This window comes from Acomys russatus, chromosome 30 (genome assembly GCF_903995435.1).
Source record: "Acomys russatus chromosome 30, mAcoRus1.1, whole genome shotgun sequence".
Lineage (NCBI taxonomy): Eukaryota > Metazoa > Chordata > Mammalia > Rodentia > Muridae > Acomys > Acomys russatus.
The window spans coordinates 39,473,993-39,490,357 of record NC_067166.1 but is presented as its reverse complement, the minus strand read 5'-3'; the positions used below and the strand labels follow the sequence as shown (position 1 = coordinate 39,490,357).

At 44.3% G+C, this 16,365-nt stretch overlaps 1 protein-coding gene across 1 annotated transcript in view; it reads right to left on the bottom strand.

Moving 5' to 3' along the window:
- Positions 1 to 16,365, bottom strand: part of Rhobtb3 (Rho related BTB domain containing 3) — a 69,572-nt gene that overhangs the window by 18,705 nt on the left and 34,502 nt on the right. The window contains exons 6-8 of the mRNA XM_051172249.1: positions 14,775 to 15,140; positions 6,130 to 6,242; positions 2,041 to 2,161 (exon numbers count right to left, since the gene is read on the bottom strand). Of these exons, the coding sequence (XP_051028206.1) occupies positions 2,041 to 2,161; positions 6,130 to 6,242; positions 14,775 to 15,140 (600 nt within the window). The remainder of the gene's footprint in view (positions 1 to 2,040; positions 2,162 to 6,129; positions 6,243 to 14,774; positions 15,141 to 16,365) is intronic.

The following is a 16,365-nucleotide window of genomic DNA, read 5'->3' as shown; positions in this document are numbered from 1 at the left end:
GCACATGTCACAAATGTTTGTAACTCCAGTCCCAAGGGATCTGAGGCCCTGTTTGGCTTCTGTGAGCCTACAGTTCAGTGAAAAAACTGAGGTGCTTAGGAACACCCAGAACTTCAACCAAGAAGACCGAGGTTATTTAAGGAAAAAAAAAAAAGACTGGCAGTGGAAAGAACTAGAACTTGACCATCCATACCTTAAGAAATGAATTCCACAGCCAGGTGTGGTGGGGCATGTCTTTTAATCCCAGCACTTGGGAGGCAGAGGCAGGTAGATCTCTGTGGGTTCGAGGACAGGTTGGTCTATAGAGTGACTTCCAGGACAGCCAGAGCTACATAATGAGACTCTGTTTTTGTTTTTTTAAAAAAGAGTGCTTGGCTGACTGTATTGTATGTGATGTGTGTATCACATATAGCGCAAGTGGTAAGACACTGGCTAGGCCTAGATGCAGCGACAATGCTTGCATATCCACCGCATATGCCTCAGACTACCCCACCTCCCCTATGAAAAGCCTTCCCCAGGTTCTTGTGTGAACCCAGAATTTGGGGCCTTATCTTTCAGAGTCTGTTTAGCACAAGACTAATCAACCATACATCACAGATGTCGTTAAAGGACAGACCTCCAAATCCCACAAGCAGTCCTTCGGGAAACAGTATACTTCCACCTCCAGCGGCATCAGGCATCTTCCTTCAGAACACGGAAACCGTTGTTCTATCTTTCAAAACTGGACTTGAGATGATTAATTTGGTAAAGATAGGAATATGTTTTTAATTTGCAGGGTAAGTTTTTTTCTTAACAGTGGCTGGGGTGGTTTCTGCTGGAGTGTGAAGGGGCTTCCTATCTATCCTGCTGTTTTTGTATAGAACACTCAGGCACGTCGCACAAATGCCTTCATCAGCAGCATTCCCCTAGGAGCTAATTCTGTGTTCACCACCAGATGGGCCTCTAGCGAGATTTTCTCCACCTATAATGAGTATTATGAAGCTGTCTTCAGACAGACACTTTGTACTTTTTCATTTCATCAATTAAAAAGCCTGTGTGCCACTATCAGTGCAGCTATTCTAACCCGATGAGAGAGCTATAGATAGTCTATGGCTGCCTGTTGGCTCCTCCCTTGCCTTGTATTAAATATACCTCAAGGTCACTCCTTTGTCCCACTTTCAGAGTCCCAGGCTCACACTGCATATGGTGCTGCCAACAGAGTTTTGAGGGAAAAAAAATTCAATTCACTAGTTTTCTTGGCATATGACCAAAGTTAAAAGCAAGAAGAATCTTTCTGGGGAACGGTGTTGAAAAGTAAATGCTACACTAGCTGCCACACATTTCTACCCCAAAATTAGAGTTATATATTTTTTTTCTTTATACTGGCCCATCTAGAGTTCTACTTAATTAATTTGCAAACAATTCCTTTTATTGCTGTGTAATTGAAGGTGTCTGACAATTCATCTTTAAGATTCTGCATTTAATCTAGTAATGTGGCAGAATTATCCATGCAAGTAATCAGTAATGGGCTTCCAAGACAGCTCATCTTTATTAAAATTAGGCAGCTTTCCTTTCCCACAGAGATAAGAGGCAGTTTTCAGTTGCTCTGGTGATAACAATTTTCACAGTGCTGCAAGGGACATATTCAGCAATAACCGTGGGTGCCTGATGCAGGTCAGACAATTTTTTTTTTTAATTGAAAAAAACCAAACAAGAAATAATGAGCTTTTAAGAGAGCTGGCTTCAGAAGAATTAAAAAAAAAAACAGGCTTTGGAAACATACAAATGAAATGCAAAATGACATATTAAAGATCATCCCGTGACCTGCTGACCCTGGGTGACAGATGAGATACATACGGAGGGTAAACACTAAAGAATACAAATTTCTTTCCTTGGTTTATAAAATGATTTTCTTAAAAATTCAGCTCATATTACTTTATGTAAGACCACAGCAGAGAACACTAATTTCTCCATCCCAGGTATTTAAAGCTCAGCTAGAAGGTGAGGGAGGCATGAAAGAAATAAAAATGTAAAGCGAGCCCTGTAACAGCTGAGCCATACCTTGTATTTCAAAGACAACGTCAGCAAGCATCGGTTTATTAAGGAAAAACTTGAGAGACGTATTATAAAACCACAGAGGCTTTCTGGCTTGGTAGGTCTTGCAATTCCTCAGGCAGTTAATCTATCAGGAGAAAACACAAGCACAGAGGGGACAGCTGGTCAGTTTGCTTTGCTAACACACACGGAAAACTGGAGGCAGGAAATCACGCTGCCTCATGATGGCACCTCTAATCACATCTCTGAAGGGACCGTCCCCTGAAATACTTCCTCTGCTGGCTGGCAGTGAGCAGCACCACGCCTCTGGCAAAGTAGTGGCCAGGAAGCCAGGGACCCTGAGTTGCTGAGAACCACTGATACAACAAGGAGCAAATATATGTTTCCTATCACACAGGTTCTTTTATGGACTAGCAGGTCTTTCCCCTAAAGAATAAACATTTTAAAAAATCTTAGAGTGCTTCTATCCGTCCCTCCCCCTCTTCCACAGAACTCCCTGAGCTCCACCTAATGCTTGGCTGTGAGTCTCAGCACCTGATTGAATCAGCTGCTGGGGCAGGGGTGAGGGGGTTGAGGGGGTAAGGGTGGGGGAAGGGAAGCTCTCAGAGACCAGGTAAATTGGGCTCCTGTCTGTAAGCATAGCAGAGTTTCATTAATGGTGTCAGGGGTTGGCTTTCTCTCATAGGGTTGGACCCAGAAAGGACAAGAATGCTGCAAGAAGAGCAACTGAGTCAACTAACATAGAACCATGGGGGCTTACAGAGACAGAAGCACCAACCAAAAGCATGCATGGACTGGACTAGGCCCTCAACACGTATGTAACCAATGGGCAGTTTGGTCTTCATACAGGTCCCCTGGTAAGTTGATGGGATGCTGTCTATGACATGGACTCTGTTGCCTGCTTTTGATCACTTCGCCCTAATTGAGCTGCCCTGGCTAGCCTCAGTGGATGAGAAGATGCTCAGTCCTAAAGTGACTTGATGTTCTGGGATGTGTTGGTTAGGGGGGGACTCCCCTTTTCTGAGGACAAGGGGAGGGGGGAAGATGGAGGGAGGGAGGGACAGGGAAGAGGAAAGGGGGTTCCAATTGAGACGTAAAGTGAATATATAAATTAAAAATAAAATTTAAAATATCTGAGTGTATTCCATTTGAATATAATTTTCTAATTCTAAATATCGTGTGTGTTTGTGTGTGTGTGTGTGTGTGTGTGTGTGTTTGTGTGTGTGTGTGTGTGTGTGTGTGTGTGTGTGTGTAAACAGAAGAGGCTACTGGAACCTACAAAAAGCCCCTGGGGTCTTGATCTATGCTCCAGACAGCTCTCCTGCATCAACAGGGCCTGTCACCTCACACTTGCCTCCTCCCACAGTGCTGCTGTCTACCTCTGCTGTGGCATCATCTGCTGCCATCTATCCAGACATCCCTTGGTCCCAGTTCTAGAAGCCCAAGGCCGGTTCCCTTTCCCTGACTCCATCCTTTTCTTTTGTATTTTCTCTAATACTTCTTTACAGTGAAATAAAACAAGTCTTAACATGTTCAAGTAGAGTTGCCCAAATTGGGGCTGCCATCTTAAAATTGTACGGCCACAATCCCTCAGTTGGAAAGATTTAATCATGGATCTTAGTGAAATTATTTTCACTCATTCCTGATGACTCCATCAGATCCCTGGCTGGATTTCCAGCCTCATTCTCTCATCGACCCCCCATGCTTGGTCAGCTGGGGACATCAGGAACCTCGGTCCCTAAGAAGCCTCATATCCAACTCTGGTAACAGGAGTAAGCGATACAGACCATCTACCTGTGCTAATCTACTTTGAAGGGAAATTTATATCGCTTGTGAAGGAGGAAAGTGATCCTACCCTCTTGACAAGTAAAAGGAAACTCGCTCCAGCATGAACTCCACAAGCATGGCAGCAGGGAAAGAAGCGACCCAGATCCTGGTCCTCCACGTGCAGATCTCACCACTGCGCCACCGCACCCACTGGAGGAGCTGGCACTTAGGATGCAAGTGACTGACACATGTAAAAAGGAGTCACAGCCAGAAAGCACCCCAGACTAGACAGCTAGCAGGGGCCTACAGGACCTGTTCTAGCCCCCGTTAAAACAAAATAAATCCTGAGCTGCTCAAAGCTGCAGCAGTAATTCAAGACAGACGCAGAATTTAAACCCACACACCCAAGTGCCAACTCAGCGTTGTGTTACATACACTCCCGTGACACACTTGGTACCCAGAAAGTCTATAAGAGTGGAATTCATAACTCATTCCTAATTCCCACCTGTGCAGAGGGAATTGAGCTCAATGTCGTAGAATCCCACAGCCCAGACTTCCCGCAACAGGCAGAGATGATGTTACTCTCAGTATCTCAATGGAACAGGTCACAAATCAGACCCAAAGGAAAAGACACAGGTTTATAACACCACCACGACCCTGCACACCCGTATAGATGAAGGCTATGAGTCTGCGCATGGTGAATCTTATATAAATGCACACCATGTATGAAGTGAGGGGAGGGGAGATGGGGAGAGAGAGAATTTCTGCTGGTTCGTAAATTAGTTCATCAAACTGTTTTAATAAACAGAACGCAGGTATTTGGCATTTGCTAGGGTTACATTTGCTTGAGTTCGGTTGGAAGAGTGCTATTAACTTCCTGACTCCTATAAGGCTGGCTAGCCTGGGGATGCCTGCCACACTGAGTTCCTGCAACAAAAGACCTTACTCCTTAATTCTATATTTCTGTCAAATCCTGTTCCCGACTAAAGAAAGCTACAAATCTTCATGAAAAGCTACTACAAACCAGGTGTGGTTACATATATGCAACGCTAGCACCAGGGAAGGAAAGTCCTAAGTTTGACGCTAGCCTGGGCTATGAAGAGACTGTGAGTCCTAAATTTGAAGCTAGCCTGGGCTATGAAGAGACTGTGCAGTAGGTCTGGGCTTTAGAACAATGAGCTCTTGCCTCAAATAAAAGGGTGGGGGCAGAGAGATGGCTCAGTGAGTGAAGAACTTGCTGTCTGAGTTTAATCCTTGTAGCCCACTTGGTGGAAGGAAGAAACAACTCCACATGTACTCTTTGGCATACATGACTGTGTACATGTGTGTGCACACACACACGCACACACTAAATGAGCATAAGACAAGTTTTAAAAACCAGAGAATGAAAAACGCATACAGTTTGCATCTTTAAGCTTTTAACTTTAAATGTCAGCGATGCAGGCTGTAGAATCAAGTCATCTGTAAAAGAATTAAAGGGATATTTTTCTTATATTCAAAGAAAAACTTTATTTTGCTAACCATTGCACACAACTTACCTTTTTAATCTACTGTAGCCAATTTGCTTATCACAGAATCTGAAATAAGAATAAACTGGCTAAATTGTGCAATACAGTTGTCTTAAAATTTAACAAATCTACATTTAAAACCTTTATAGACGCTGTACAACCTAAATCATTGGAGTTTTATGGCCGTACAACATCAGTATTTTTATAACCTTGAACCTCAGTTTGTAATTTTGAATATGTACTCAACAGACTCCTCAACTGTCTATTTGGTTAAATTTATTGCTCAGAACTCTTCAAAAAAAAAAAAAAAGTTCACACAGGAACAACCCTACTTCCCAAAGCAATTTGGACTTAAAATACGTCATGCGACAAAGTGTCCCTCCTGGAGGCCCAGCTGCAGGTGCAGGAGACAGCTGCAGGTGCAGGAGCCAGGTGGCCTTTCATTCCTAACTTGGGCCAGGCAGGCGGGGGGTGGGGTGGGTGGGTGGGGGGGACAGAGGGAGTGGACAGAGGGGCATGCCTTTAGTCCCAGAACTCAGGAATGCAGAGGCAGGCTGGTCTCTGTTCACAGGGCTCCAGTGGGGAGTTCCAATGGCAGAATTCACAAATGAACATTTCAAAGACATGACTCACACATATTTTAATCTTCACATAAATTTAAATCTTAGTAAGAAATACATATGTTTCTGTTTAAATATTTAAAACAGAAACATATACATAGGGAAAACATTTATATTTATGAATTATTTAACTTTGCTAGTGACTCAATGTTATAGTAATCAAAATAACCCAGTTATAATTCAGAGTCAAATTAAGTTACCTTTCCTGGTGTCTTCAAAATGCATTTAACTTTCTCGATTACATCGGAAACGTCCCCTGAATCCTTCAACTTCCTCCTGACATCTTCTTCCAGCTCGTCCCACTGAAAAGCACCTGAAAGGAATTAGTCAGATTTTCCTGTATGAGAAAGACCTATGAAAAGCTGAGTCTCTTTCTAGACTGTCAACGCTCCCTTCTTCAGTATTTTAATTTTTCTATAGCAAACACGTCTATCAAAGTGTGTGTTTAAGAAGTCAGTTTACCTTCCCCTAAACCAGTGGTTCTCAACTTGTGGGTTGAGACCCCTTTGGGTGGACCAACCCCTCTCACAGAAGTCACAGATCATCAGAAAACACAGATATTTACACTACAATTCATAGCAGTAGAAAATTACAGGTTTGAAGTAGGAACAAAAGTAATTATATGGACTGGGGGTCACCACAACATGAGCATTAGAAAGACTGAGAACCGCTACCCTAAACTGTCTTCTTCCCAGACAGCCGCCAAGTTTGAAGCAGATGTTCAGCTTAGTGACTTAGCAGCCTTGGCTAGGAGGAGTAAGTTTCTGTGAAAAGCGATCTTGCAAGTTGTTTATTTGTTCCCAGGATGAAGGTTGGTACTGCCGTTACCAAGGTTGAATGACATCATCACTAGTGGAGCGCAAAATCATACCACTGGTCTGGAGAGCCGCACGGCAGATGGAATGGATTCAGAAGGCCTTGTGCACTGTCTGGCTCAGATGATCTGTGATCCAGCCAGTACAACAACACCAGCTGCCTGGTCTCCTCCTGAACTCTGTCTCCATCCTGCCAACTTCAAGGGTACTCTTCTGGGCTCCTTCACTCTGGCCTCCCCGTCTATAAGCCTCCTTCCTTTCTCTAATTCTATCTTATGGTCAGCCAAAGGCAACCTTTACCCCGGCCCTCCTCTCACGTGGCCTGCAGGGCTCACTCTCCTAAGCAGCCTCCCCGATGATCTTCCATCTGTGAGATCCATCTTATTATTCCAGCTAAGTTTTCAAAAGCAGGATGAGTGCTCATGATGTTCCAAAGTGTCTTAGCCACAGTTCTACTGCTGTGAAGAGACACCAAGACCAAGGCAACTCTTATAGAAAAGAAAGCAGCTAACTGGGGCTGGCTTACAGTTTCAGAGGTCCAGTCCATTAGCATCATGGCAGGGAACATAGCAGGTGGTTGCTTGAGAAGTGACTGAGAGCTACATCCGGATCTGCAGTCAGGTGAGCAAAGGACAGCCTGGGCCTGGACTTTTGAAGCTTCAAATCCCATTCCCAGTGACACACTTCTTCCGACAAGGCCACAACTCTTAATCCTTCTAACCCTTTCAAGCACTTCTACCCGTTGGTGACTAAGCATTCAAATATATGAGCCTATGGGGCCATCTGTATTCAAACCACCATACAAGGGATTGCCCTCATCCACCCCATAACGCACAGGAGATTCCAACTCCTAAAAATACAACCAAAGCATTGTGCCGCACACAGGTACAGTAATGAGGCTTTCACTCCAATGCTATCTCTGCCTTTAACTACGGTGTGACTTCAAGAGACTCGCCCATTCCCCTGCTGCTAGGTGGGGAATCAAGACCTTTTGCGATCTGCTCCTAATTTTCTTTCCTAGTCTATCCCTGCCTACATCTACCACTCTGAAGATGCCCCCCCCCTGCCCTGTATGAGACTGAGGATTGAGCAGAGTATATAATTCACAATTTAAGCCAATGATCTGAGGTCATTGAAGTCAGCTTCTATCAGTGGGAACCAACACTGACCAGAAAGACCTGATCCTAGAGCTCTGGAGCCCAGAAGCTCGGACCTCTTGGCACTTGCTTGTTAATTTTTCTTTTAAAGATTGGTTTATTTTTTAAAAATTATTTATTTTTATTTTACAGGAATTGGTGTTCTGCCTGCATGTATGTCTGAGGGAAGGGGGGTGAGTCCCCTGCAACTGTAGTTGCAGTCAGTTGTGAGCTGCCATGTGGGTGCTGGGAATTGAACCCAGGTCCTCTGCAAGAGCAGTCAGTGCTCTTAACTGCTGAGCCATCTCCCCAGCCCCAAGATTGGCTTATTTGTATGTGTATAAATATTTGACTGCATGTATGTAAGTGTACCATGCCTCAGGAGACCAAAGAGGGCATTAGATCCCCTGGAACTGGAGTTACTGCCAGTTGTTAGCGGTGGGTCCTGGGAACGGAACCTGGGTCCTCTGCAAGTGCTCTTGACCACTGAGCCATCTCTCCAGTGCAGACGCTTGCTTTTTGTACGCCACTCAGCAATCCTGGGCAGCTTCCACATTCTCACCTCAGCTTCAGCAGCATTTACCATTTCCATTGTATAAATGCTCACAGCTTGGGAGGATCCCAGCTAACGACATGGTAACCCAGACCCTGGGACTGGCCTTGCCCACACAGGTGCTGGCGTGACTCCAGCACACCACTGCCTCCTTCTGCTGGTGACAACCCTTTATTCTCACTTCCCTGCTGGGTCACTTTCCCTTTCACACACCAGAAGGATGTGTAGTCTCTAAGAACTGTCTCCCCTCTCTTTCCCTCTTTTATGTCAGTGATTTTCGTCAAGGCACACATACTCTTTTCACAATCTGTCACGTTCTTTGGATCATCTTTCCAGAAAACTTCCCGTGCACACTTAGACAACAGTGCCAGGATCCCCGTATTTAAAAGTAATTCGTGACCGCCCCACGCCCTGGTCATTGACACTATCAGGAGAGGGTGCCAAAAGCCTTTCCCTAAAAGTGTTTGTAAAGCTGGGCGTGGTGGCTCATGCTTGTAATCCTAGCACTTGGGGAGGTAGAGGCAGACGGGTCTCTGTGAGTTCAAGGCCAGCCTGGTCTACAAAGCGAGTCCAGGATAGCCAAGACTACACAGAAAAACCCTGTCTCAACAAGCCAAAAAAATAAAAGTATTTGTAAGTTTTTTTCCCAAAAGTGTTTGGAAGATCCATTCTTGTCCTTGCTAAATCCTGGTGCATTTGAAGACATCTTCCTTACTGTAGCCTCTTAATCTCCTGGCCACGGGCTCACTGGGTGCACTCTGTCAGTGCTGGGCAGTATCCTCTGAGGCCTATAGACCAAGGTGTCTGTGGACACCCAAGGCCAGAGCATCATGGAACAGCCTTTTACACTGCTAAGCAGTAGGCTGCGGCTGGGAGACTTCAGCACACCAAGCCTAGACACCAACACCTCAGAGAGCTATATGCTTAATTAGCCCCATGTCCATCTGCTAGTGCCTAGAACTACTACAGTAACAAGAGACTGTGCATTGCACTTGTAACTAACTTTTCTGCTAAACCCCCGCCCCAAACCACTGTGCAATAAACCTCATACATTAAAATCAGAAAAAACAAAAAACAAAAAACAAAAGCCAAGTGTATCAAATACCTTAGAAACTAATGGAGCCCAGATTGATTCTCCATCCTACCTATGCATTATAATGACCTGAAGAGAGTTAGTTTACAAGATACATAAGAGGTAACCTCATCTTTCTAAATTAGAATTTCTGGAGCCAGGTCCCAGACACTGACATGTTTTAAAGCCTCCCAGAGCCCCTAATGTACCCTAATGCTGTTGTTGATGGACCATGTTCTCACTTTAAAAATCCCAGACATTATCAATACCCAGTTAGTAGCACACACCCTACAACAGGTGTATTTTCTTATTTGTCTCCACTCATTCGAACTGAAGGAGAACACGGTTACAATCTCTGTGTTGACCTTTACCATTGTTAGGTAAAACCTGCATCCACCTAATACAAGTAAAGTTGTATTAACCAAAGAACATCTACATAATAGCTCCATTCAAAGGATTATCGAAAAAGCAAGCAAACATCAACTAACCTAAATCAACAGGCAAACTCGTGGGGCCACTTAGCTGTTAGAAAACAGACTCACCAAGAGCCAATGATGAAGAATGAAAGTAGGTCAACCTCCTAAGAGCACTAACAAGTGGGCTGTTTGCGTAACTAGAAACGCTAGTCACGTTATCATAGACACTTTAACTGCTATAAACCAATAACCCTCTGGCTTAGGGCATCTTTTCTGTAGTGCAAATGTTTAACAACTGAATTGAACAAGGTCTCCGTGTACAGCATCGTCAACAATAGGCTCAGTGTCATGTGGCAGGAGCTGCAGCGGCTACTCACTTTGCACCAATCACTGGTGTTTTCTAGGGATAATTTCTACAGCACTTCGGTAATTTACCTAGCCTGTTGAGGAGCAAAGTGCACTCTGGTATCCTGTGCTGTTTCCTGTTGTACAGAAGAGAGCAGGCTGCAGAATAATTCCAAGAATGCGAGTGCACAGCACGCAAACTGAGCCCGAAGCTTGGGTCACATGCTCATCTGCCTTTCAGTGAGTGATGTGGAATTTTGGGCCATTTTGACAGGTCCAGCTTAGAAGCTACCTTCTTGGGTCTCTCATAAAATGTTTCCATTTCTAACCATCGGAGATCATTTGACTCAGGAACTTACAAGCCTTTAATTACCAAGTGTTATAAGAATGTTACAAGTGTGTGTAGTTTCAGGATAACTTCCTGGACGCAGAAACTACAGATCTCACTCTGCCGTTAGCCCTTGTCCTCAGGCCTTGGTTATAAAACACTAACACATTAATTACATGGTGTTCCTTTTATGCAGTGGAATGTTAACATATATAAACCAGACACACGTGGACTATATCTAGTTACTCAAAACCTTTAAGAAGAAAACAAACTTGAAGGCTTATATCTGAGTATAAAATGCTAACTAGTCTATGAAATAGGTGCCTTCTAAGTATCAAGCCTAAACATCCATATAATCCAATTTCTAGAGGCAAAAGACAAGCCTGTTACTTAAAAAGAATTGTTTATTTTAAAAGTACCCTCGGTGGTCTGGTTGACTTTTCTTTTAAGGGCAGAAGGTATGTTTATTATAGGGTTTTAGCTCTTGTTTGCCCAGGACAAATATTCCTAAGCAAGCTGTGCCATGGAGTTCTGTTCTTGCCTGAGCAGCCTGACTGACAAGCCATGGCTCACGTCCTCCACGGTCCCCCGACACACCCTGTGACCTGTGGACTGTGAAGCAACTGCTGCACAAGCCTGGGCCTTGAAAGCTGTGTTCTGTGAGGAGATTTGAAAATGTTTTAAGGAAACTTTTAAGTCCTTATTGGAGACTCCATGAAAAAATGTAGACCTAAGGGTTTTGTTTCATTTAGTAAAAATGAGTATTTTTGAAGAACTAATCTATTAGCAAATGAGAATCTATTAGAGAAAACAGCAGTGATAGTCAGACATTCTGTTTTGATAATGGGATTTGTGTGGGTTTTATTTTCTTGTAATAAGTATGCATCTTTAAAACTGTGCAGAACTTAAGCTTACTTCCGTTCAATTCAGATGTCTCATTTGCACATAACTAAAGAATGATTAGGAAGATGCACTGCCAGACATGCATCAGGCTCCTTCTACTCCAGGTCAAGGTCAAACCCTCCTCCACGTTTTGCTGGTCGGGACACAGGAGACCAGAGCCCAAGTACAAAAGCTCTGAACTGGCCAAGAAGCCAGCTCTCTTTCCCTATGCCCTCCACCGCCTCTGCTGTGCCCAAGCACCCCATTTCCCTGCTCCCTAAACTTCTACTCATCTGCTAAGATCCACTCTCCATCTTTGGGCCGAGACAGGACAGAACAGCAAGAGGAGAAAGCTACACAGCTCTGGATGCGATAGCCTTGCACTTTCCATCAGTTCCCAGCCGGCTTCCCAGCCCAGCCTCTCAATTCACCACCGCCCGTGGGTGGGACACCCAGCTGTCCTGAGAGTATGAAACATCACTTGGAGCCTGTAGGAAAAATAGCTCATGTTGCACCCCACCCCGGCCACACCATCAGATCCTGCACACTCATGGGATTCTCCAGGTGACCTCAACTCCAAGATGTTAAAAGCACGAGTCTAATGCTAAAAGGCCACAGTGCTCGCCTCACTGAAGCTGTGTGCCTGACCGATGGGAGCTTCCTCACTGAGGTCTTGTCTTCTCCACTCTACTTCCCGCTGCCCCTCCCCCACCACCACACAGGAGCATTCAAAGGCCCAGCCTGGTCACACTGAGGAAGGAATCACAACTCCTAGGAGTGACAGGATCGGTTCCCATGGGCCCTGATGGCCTCATCTCCCCCTCTGTGCTCCAAGTCCTGTGGAAGCGCACACGTATGGTCCCCAGAGGACAGCGGATTATGGTCCCCAAAGGACAGCGGATTACACATTTACCTGAGCATCTGTATATGTGAGTAAAACCTCTTTCTAACTGTAGCTGAGAGAATCCAGAAAGCTGTCACAGGTAACTGACGGGAATGGGCAAGGTTCAGGGAGAACCTTTTCTTTCCCCCTTTTGCCCACCATCCTGCATTTCCCCCACATCTCTGTGTATTGATTTTATCATGTAAAAGAGCATCCTCCCTGGGAGGATGCCAGGCAGGTTCAGCCTCTGGTGTGTGGACCTGCTTTACAGCTCTCATATTAAAGACAGCATAAATGACGGAGAGTGCTCAAGTGCCTTCCTGGATTTCAACAGGAAAACCATTGAAAATTTAAACACAGCCGGGCGTGGTGGCGCACGTCTTTAATCCCAGCACTCAGGAGGCACAGGCAGGCGGATTATGGTGAGCTCGAGGCCAACCTGGTCTACAAAGCAAGTCTAGGACAGGCTACACAGAGACGCTGTCTCAAAAAACCAAAAAAAATTTCTAGGACCCTCTGTATCCTTTTATTTTGCTATTCTCCCATGCGTCTCTCATTTAGAGTCCTAATAGGATGTCCTCCCCTCTGTCCCAGTTTCCTGGTAAGTGAAGGCTTTCGTGGGACATGCCCCTTGGGCTAGTATGCAGATATATGATAGGCAGATTTGGGCCCAGGGGTCCCGCTCAAACTAAGGCACCAGCCAAGGACAATACAGGAGGTAAACTTTAAACCCCTTCCCAGATCTAGCCAATGGTCAGAATATTCTCCACAGTTGAGTGGAGAGTGGGATATGACTTTCTCACGTACTCTGGTGCCTTACATTTGACCAGGGGGAGACCTGGTGGCACTCAGAGGAAGGACAGCAGGTTACCAAGAAGAGACTTGATACCCTATGAGCATATACAGAGGGAGGTAATCCCCCTCAGGAACAGTCATAGGGGAGGGGAATAATGGGAAAATTGGGGGGAGGGAGGAATGGGAGGATACAAGGGATGGGATAACCATTGAGATGTAACAAGAATAAATTAATAAAAAAAAAAAACAACAAAAAAAGTATTCATTAGGGGTTGGAGAGATGGCTCAGAGGGTAAGAGCACTGACTATTCTCCCAAAGGTCCTGAGTTCAATTCCTAGCAACCACATGGTGGCTCACAACCATCTACACTGAGACCTAGTGCCCGCTTCTGGTGTGCAGGAAGAATACTATAGACATAATAAATCTTAAAAAAAAAAAAAAATCAGTGAAAATGCAAACACATCCTTCACAGTCCCTCAGACATGTCATGGCAAACATTTTTCTTAACATGCAAACATTTTGGGGTCTTCTAGAATTAGTATTGAATTCTGAGCTGGGAGAATCTAAGCTCAAACATTAAAATCTATAGAATTAAAAGAAGTCATTAACTAGTTAATCGATGTCCCTATCTACTTGCACCTGATCTCCAAGGCCACTGAAATGTATTGTACACCTGCCAAGCTGAAGGCAGCATGTCCCACGGGAACTTGTGAATTTTCCAAATCACTAAGCCATCACAACATTATTCCCACATTTCCAACAAAAAACAACTCCATCTTCTTTTAAAACCCATAACTAAGGTTTAATTTATTATATGATCTAACCATAATTCAAATAGAAAATAAAAGACATCTTGTTTCTTAGAGGTGAGAAATTATCTACCGCATGCATATATCAGGGTTAGTTTGCTCACTAATCCACTGATGGCATCTGGATCACAGTCACCATTTTAGCTATGATGTCTAAGGCATGGTTGTGTGACTCTTCTCTGACACCCTGCTTTTAATTATTTCAGGTATATACCCAGAAATAAATTGCTATATTATGTGGCAATTCTGTTTTTAAGATTCCTAACAACTGCCATCCTCTTTCCAAAGTATTAAGAAATGACATCATAGATGAACTCTGAAGATCCTTTCCTAAGTAAAACAATCCAGTCCCTAAATCTCAAGCACGCTGACTGTGCTCATGCAGGCACACAGAGTAGTCAAATCACAGCTGTGGAGAGCGAAGCAGCTACCAGGGGCTTGAAGAAGTTACTATTTAATGGGACAGACCTTCAGATTTCAAAATAAAGAATTACAAAGACGAATGAAAATGATAATTGTACTGTAAAAGTCCATCTAATTGTATTGGACTGTACGGTTAAAGACGGCTAAAATAGCAACTTGTGTGCTATGGGATTTTGCCATTTGTTTTCCTTAAGGCAAATAAATTTGACACGAAGATGAAACACTTGAGTATTTCTACATAAAAAGCAAACTCTTCATGGGTAAGCATCACCTCAGATGTCAGGGGATTAGACACATGTAAAATTACCCAAAACTCTCACAGACAACGGGCATCTTCATCCAAAAAGCTTACTAGAGTGTAAGGGACCAGAGCATCCCACAAGGTACCTGAGTAAATGAAGCGCAGAATGTCTGATAAACAGGAGCAGAAGAGAGCATCTTTAACGATGACACGCAGCGGTGGGTTGCTGGGAGATTCCTGGCTAGCACCGGGAAACACAGCATCTCTGTTTATGGCAAAGAGATCCTGGGTGGTTCGGATGATACTGGAATCCTGAATGTCGGTAGGGCTCTTCACATTGAAAAGCAGCATGAAAACGTGGCTTACGGCACAGAGAACGATCTTGTGAGCCTCCACGACGCCTGTCACCTCTGGGTGGTAGAACACCACATCCACACACTGGCAGCAGAAGAGGAGGTTGTTCAAGTCGGAGTGGTAGTGCGATGCTTCAGCCTTCAAGACGGGCATCTTTTCTGTTTTGGACGGGAAATTTAAATAATAACCTATTGTTTTGTAAGGCTACAGGCTCAATAATTAAAAATAAGTGTTCTTCAAAAACGAGGTGAAATCCTACACAGTACCCAATACTTGCCCATTTTTAACCTACAAATCAAGGATTTTTGTACAGCTTATTCTCAGCATGTATAAGCTAGTTCATCAGAGATTCCTGAAGCGCATTTTACAGAACACATGTGAATACCATTTTATATTTTGTAGTGAAAATAAAAATCTCCTGGTACTCATTATCTTTGTGTCTCAAAACACTTCCCCAAGAACAGTGCTTTAGTGAGGATTGGGAGACATCATTATTTTTCTACCAGATTTAAAAAAACCAACTAGGTTCTGAAGACCTTCCTCTCACATCAGCAGAGCTTCTGCAATAGGGTCAAGCTGCTCAGGGTCAGTGAAGTAACGTCTGCATGTTCCCCTGTCTCCAGAAAAGTTGACTCTAACTACTCTAATTGTCTGAAATCACATTAACAACTTAACTTTGATCCTAGTCTTTTTTTTTTTTTTTTTCCTTCTAGTAAAATAATCTACGTCACCAAACAGCAAACACTTCTTTCCGCTCAGGATACCTTAGCCAGGGTGTTAGGTGCAACCCATGGGTTCCTAGGGGACGACATTACCTTAGATTTGCCATGACTAGTTTGCTCCTATCAAAGGCAGAAGACCAGGATATCCACAGGTCATGTCTTCCCCATGGAACCTAACTGTAAGATGTCTGGCCTCTCACTCCCCGGTGAGCCCAAGCAGAAAGCCACAAGGGAAAGGCTGCCAGAGCACGGCATGTTATGATCTAAGCGAGGGGAGTTAATTCCTTCAGCAACAGAAACCCTTTATTCTAAACAAAGCCTGGAAGCAGGTCCATGGCCCTGATAAGCAGCTTTGCAGGCCAAGCTCCCCGCACTGAGCCCTGAGCCCACCTTCCCTTCCTGGCAGGGACCCTCACAGGACCTTGCGTACTAACAGCCTGAAAGCCATGTGTTCTCAGAGCCCTGGACTAGTCCTTACAATAAGTCAGCCCCAGAGACACTGAGGAGCACTCATGCTGGCTGGGGTTTTACTCAGTACTCGGCCCACAGCTCTCTAAACTGAACTCACAGGCTGAATCTGCTGACACTGCTGGGACCCTGTACATTGTATATACAATATACCCTGAATATTACCCAGTATATATGCAACATACCCTGTGTA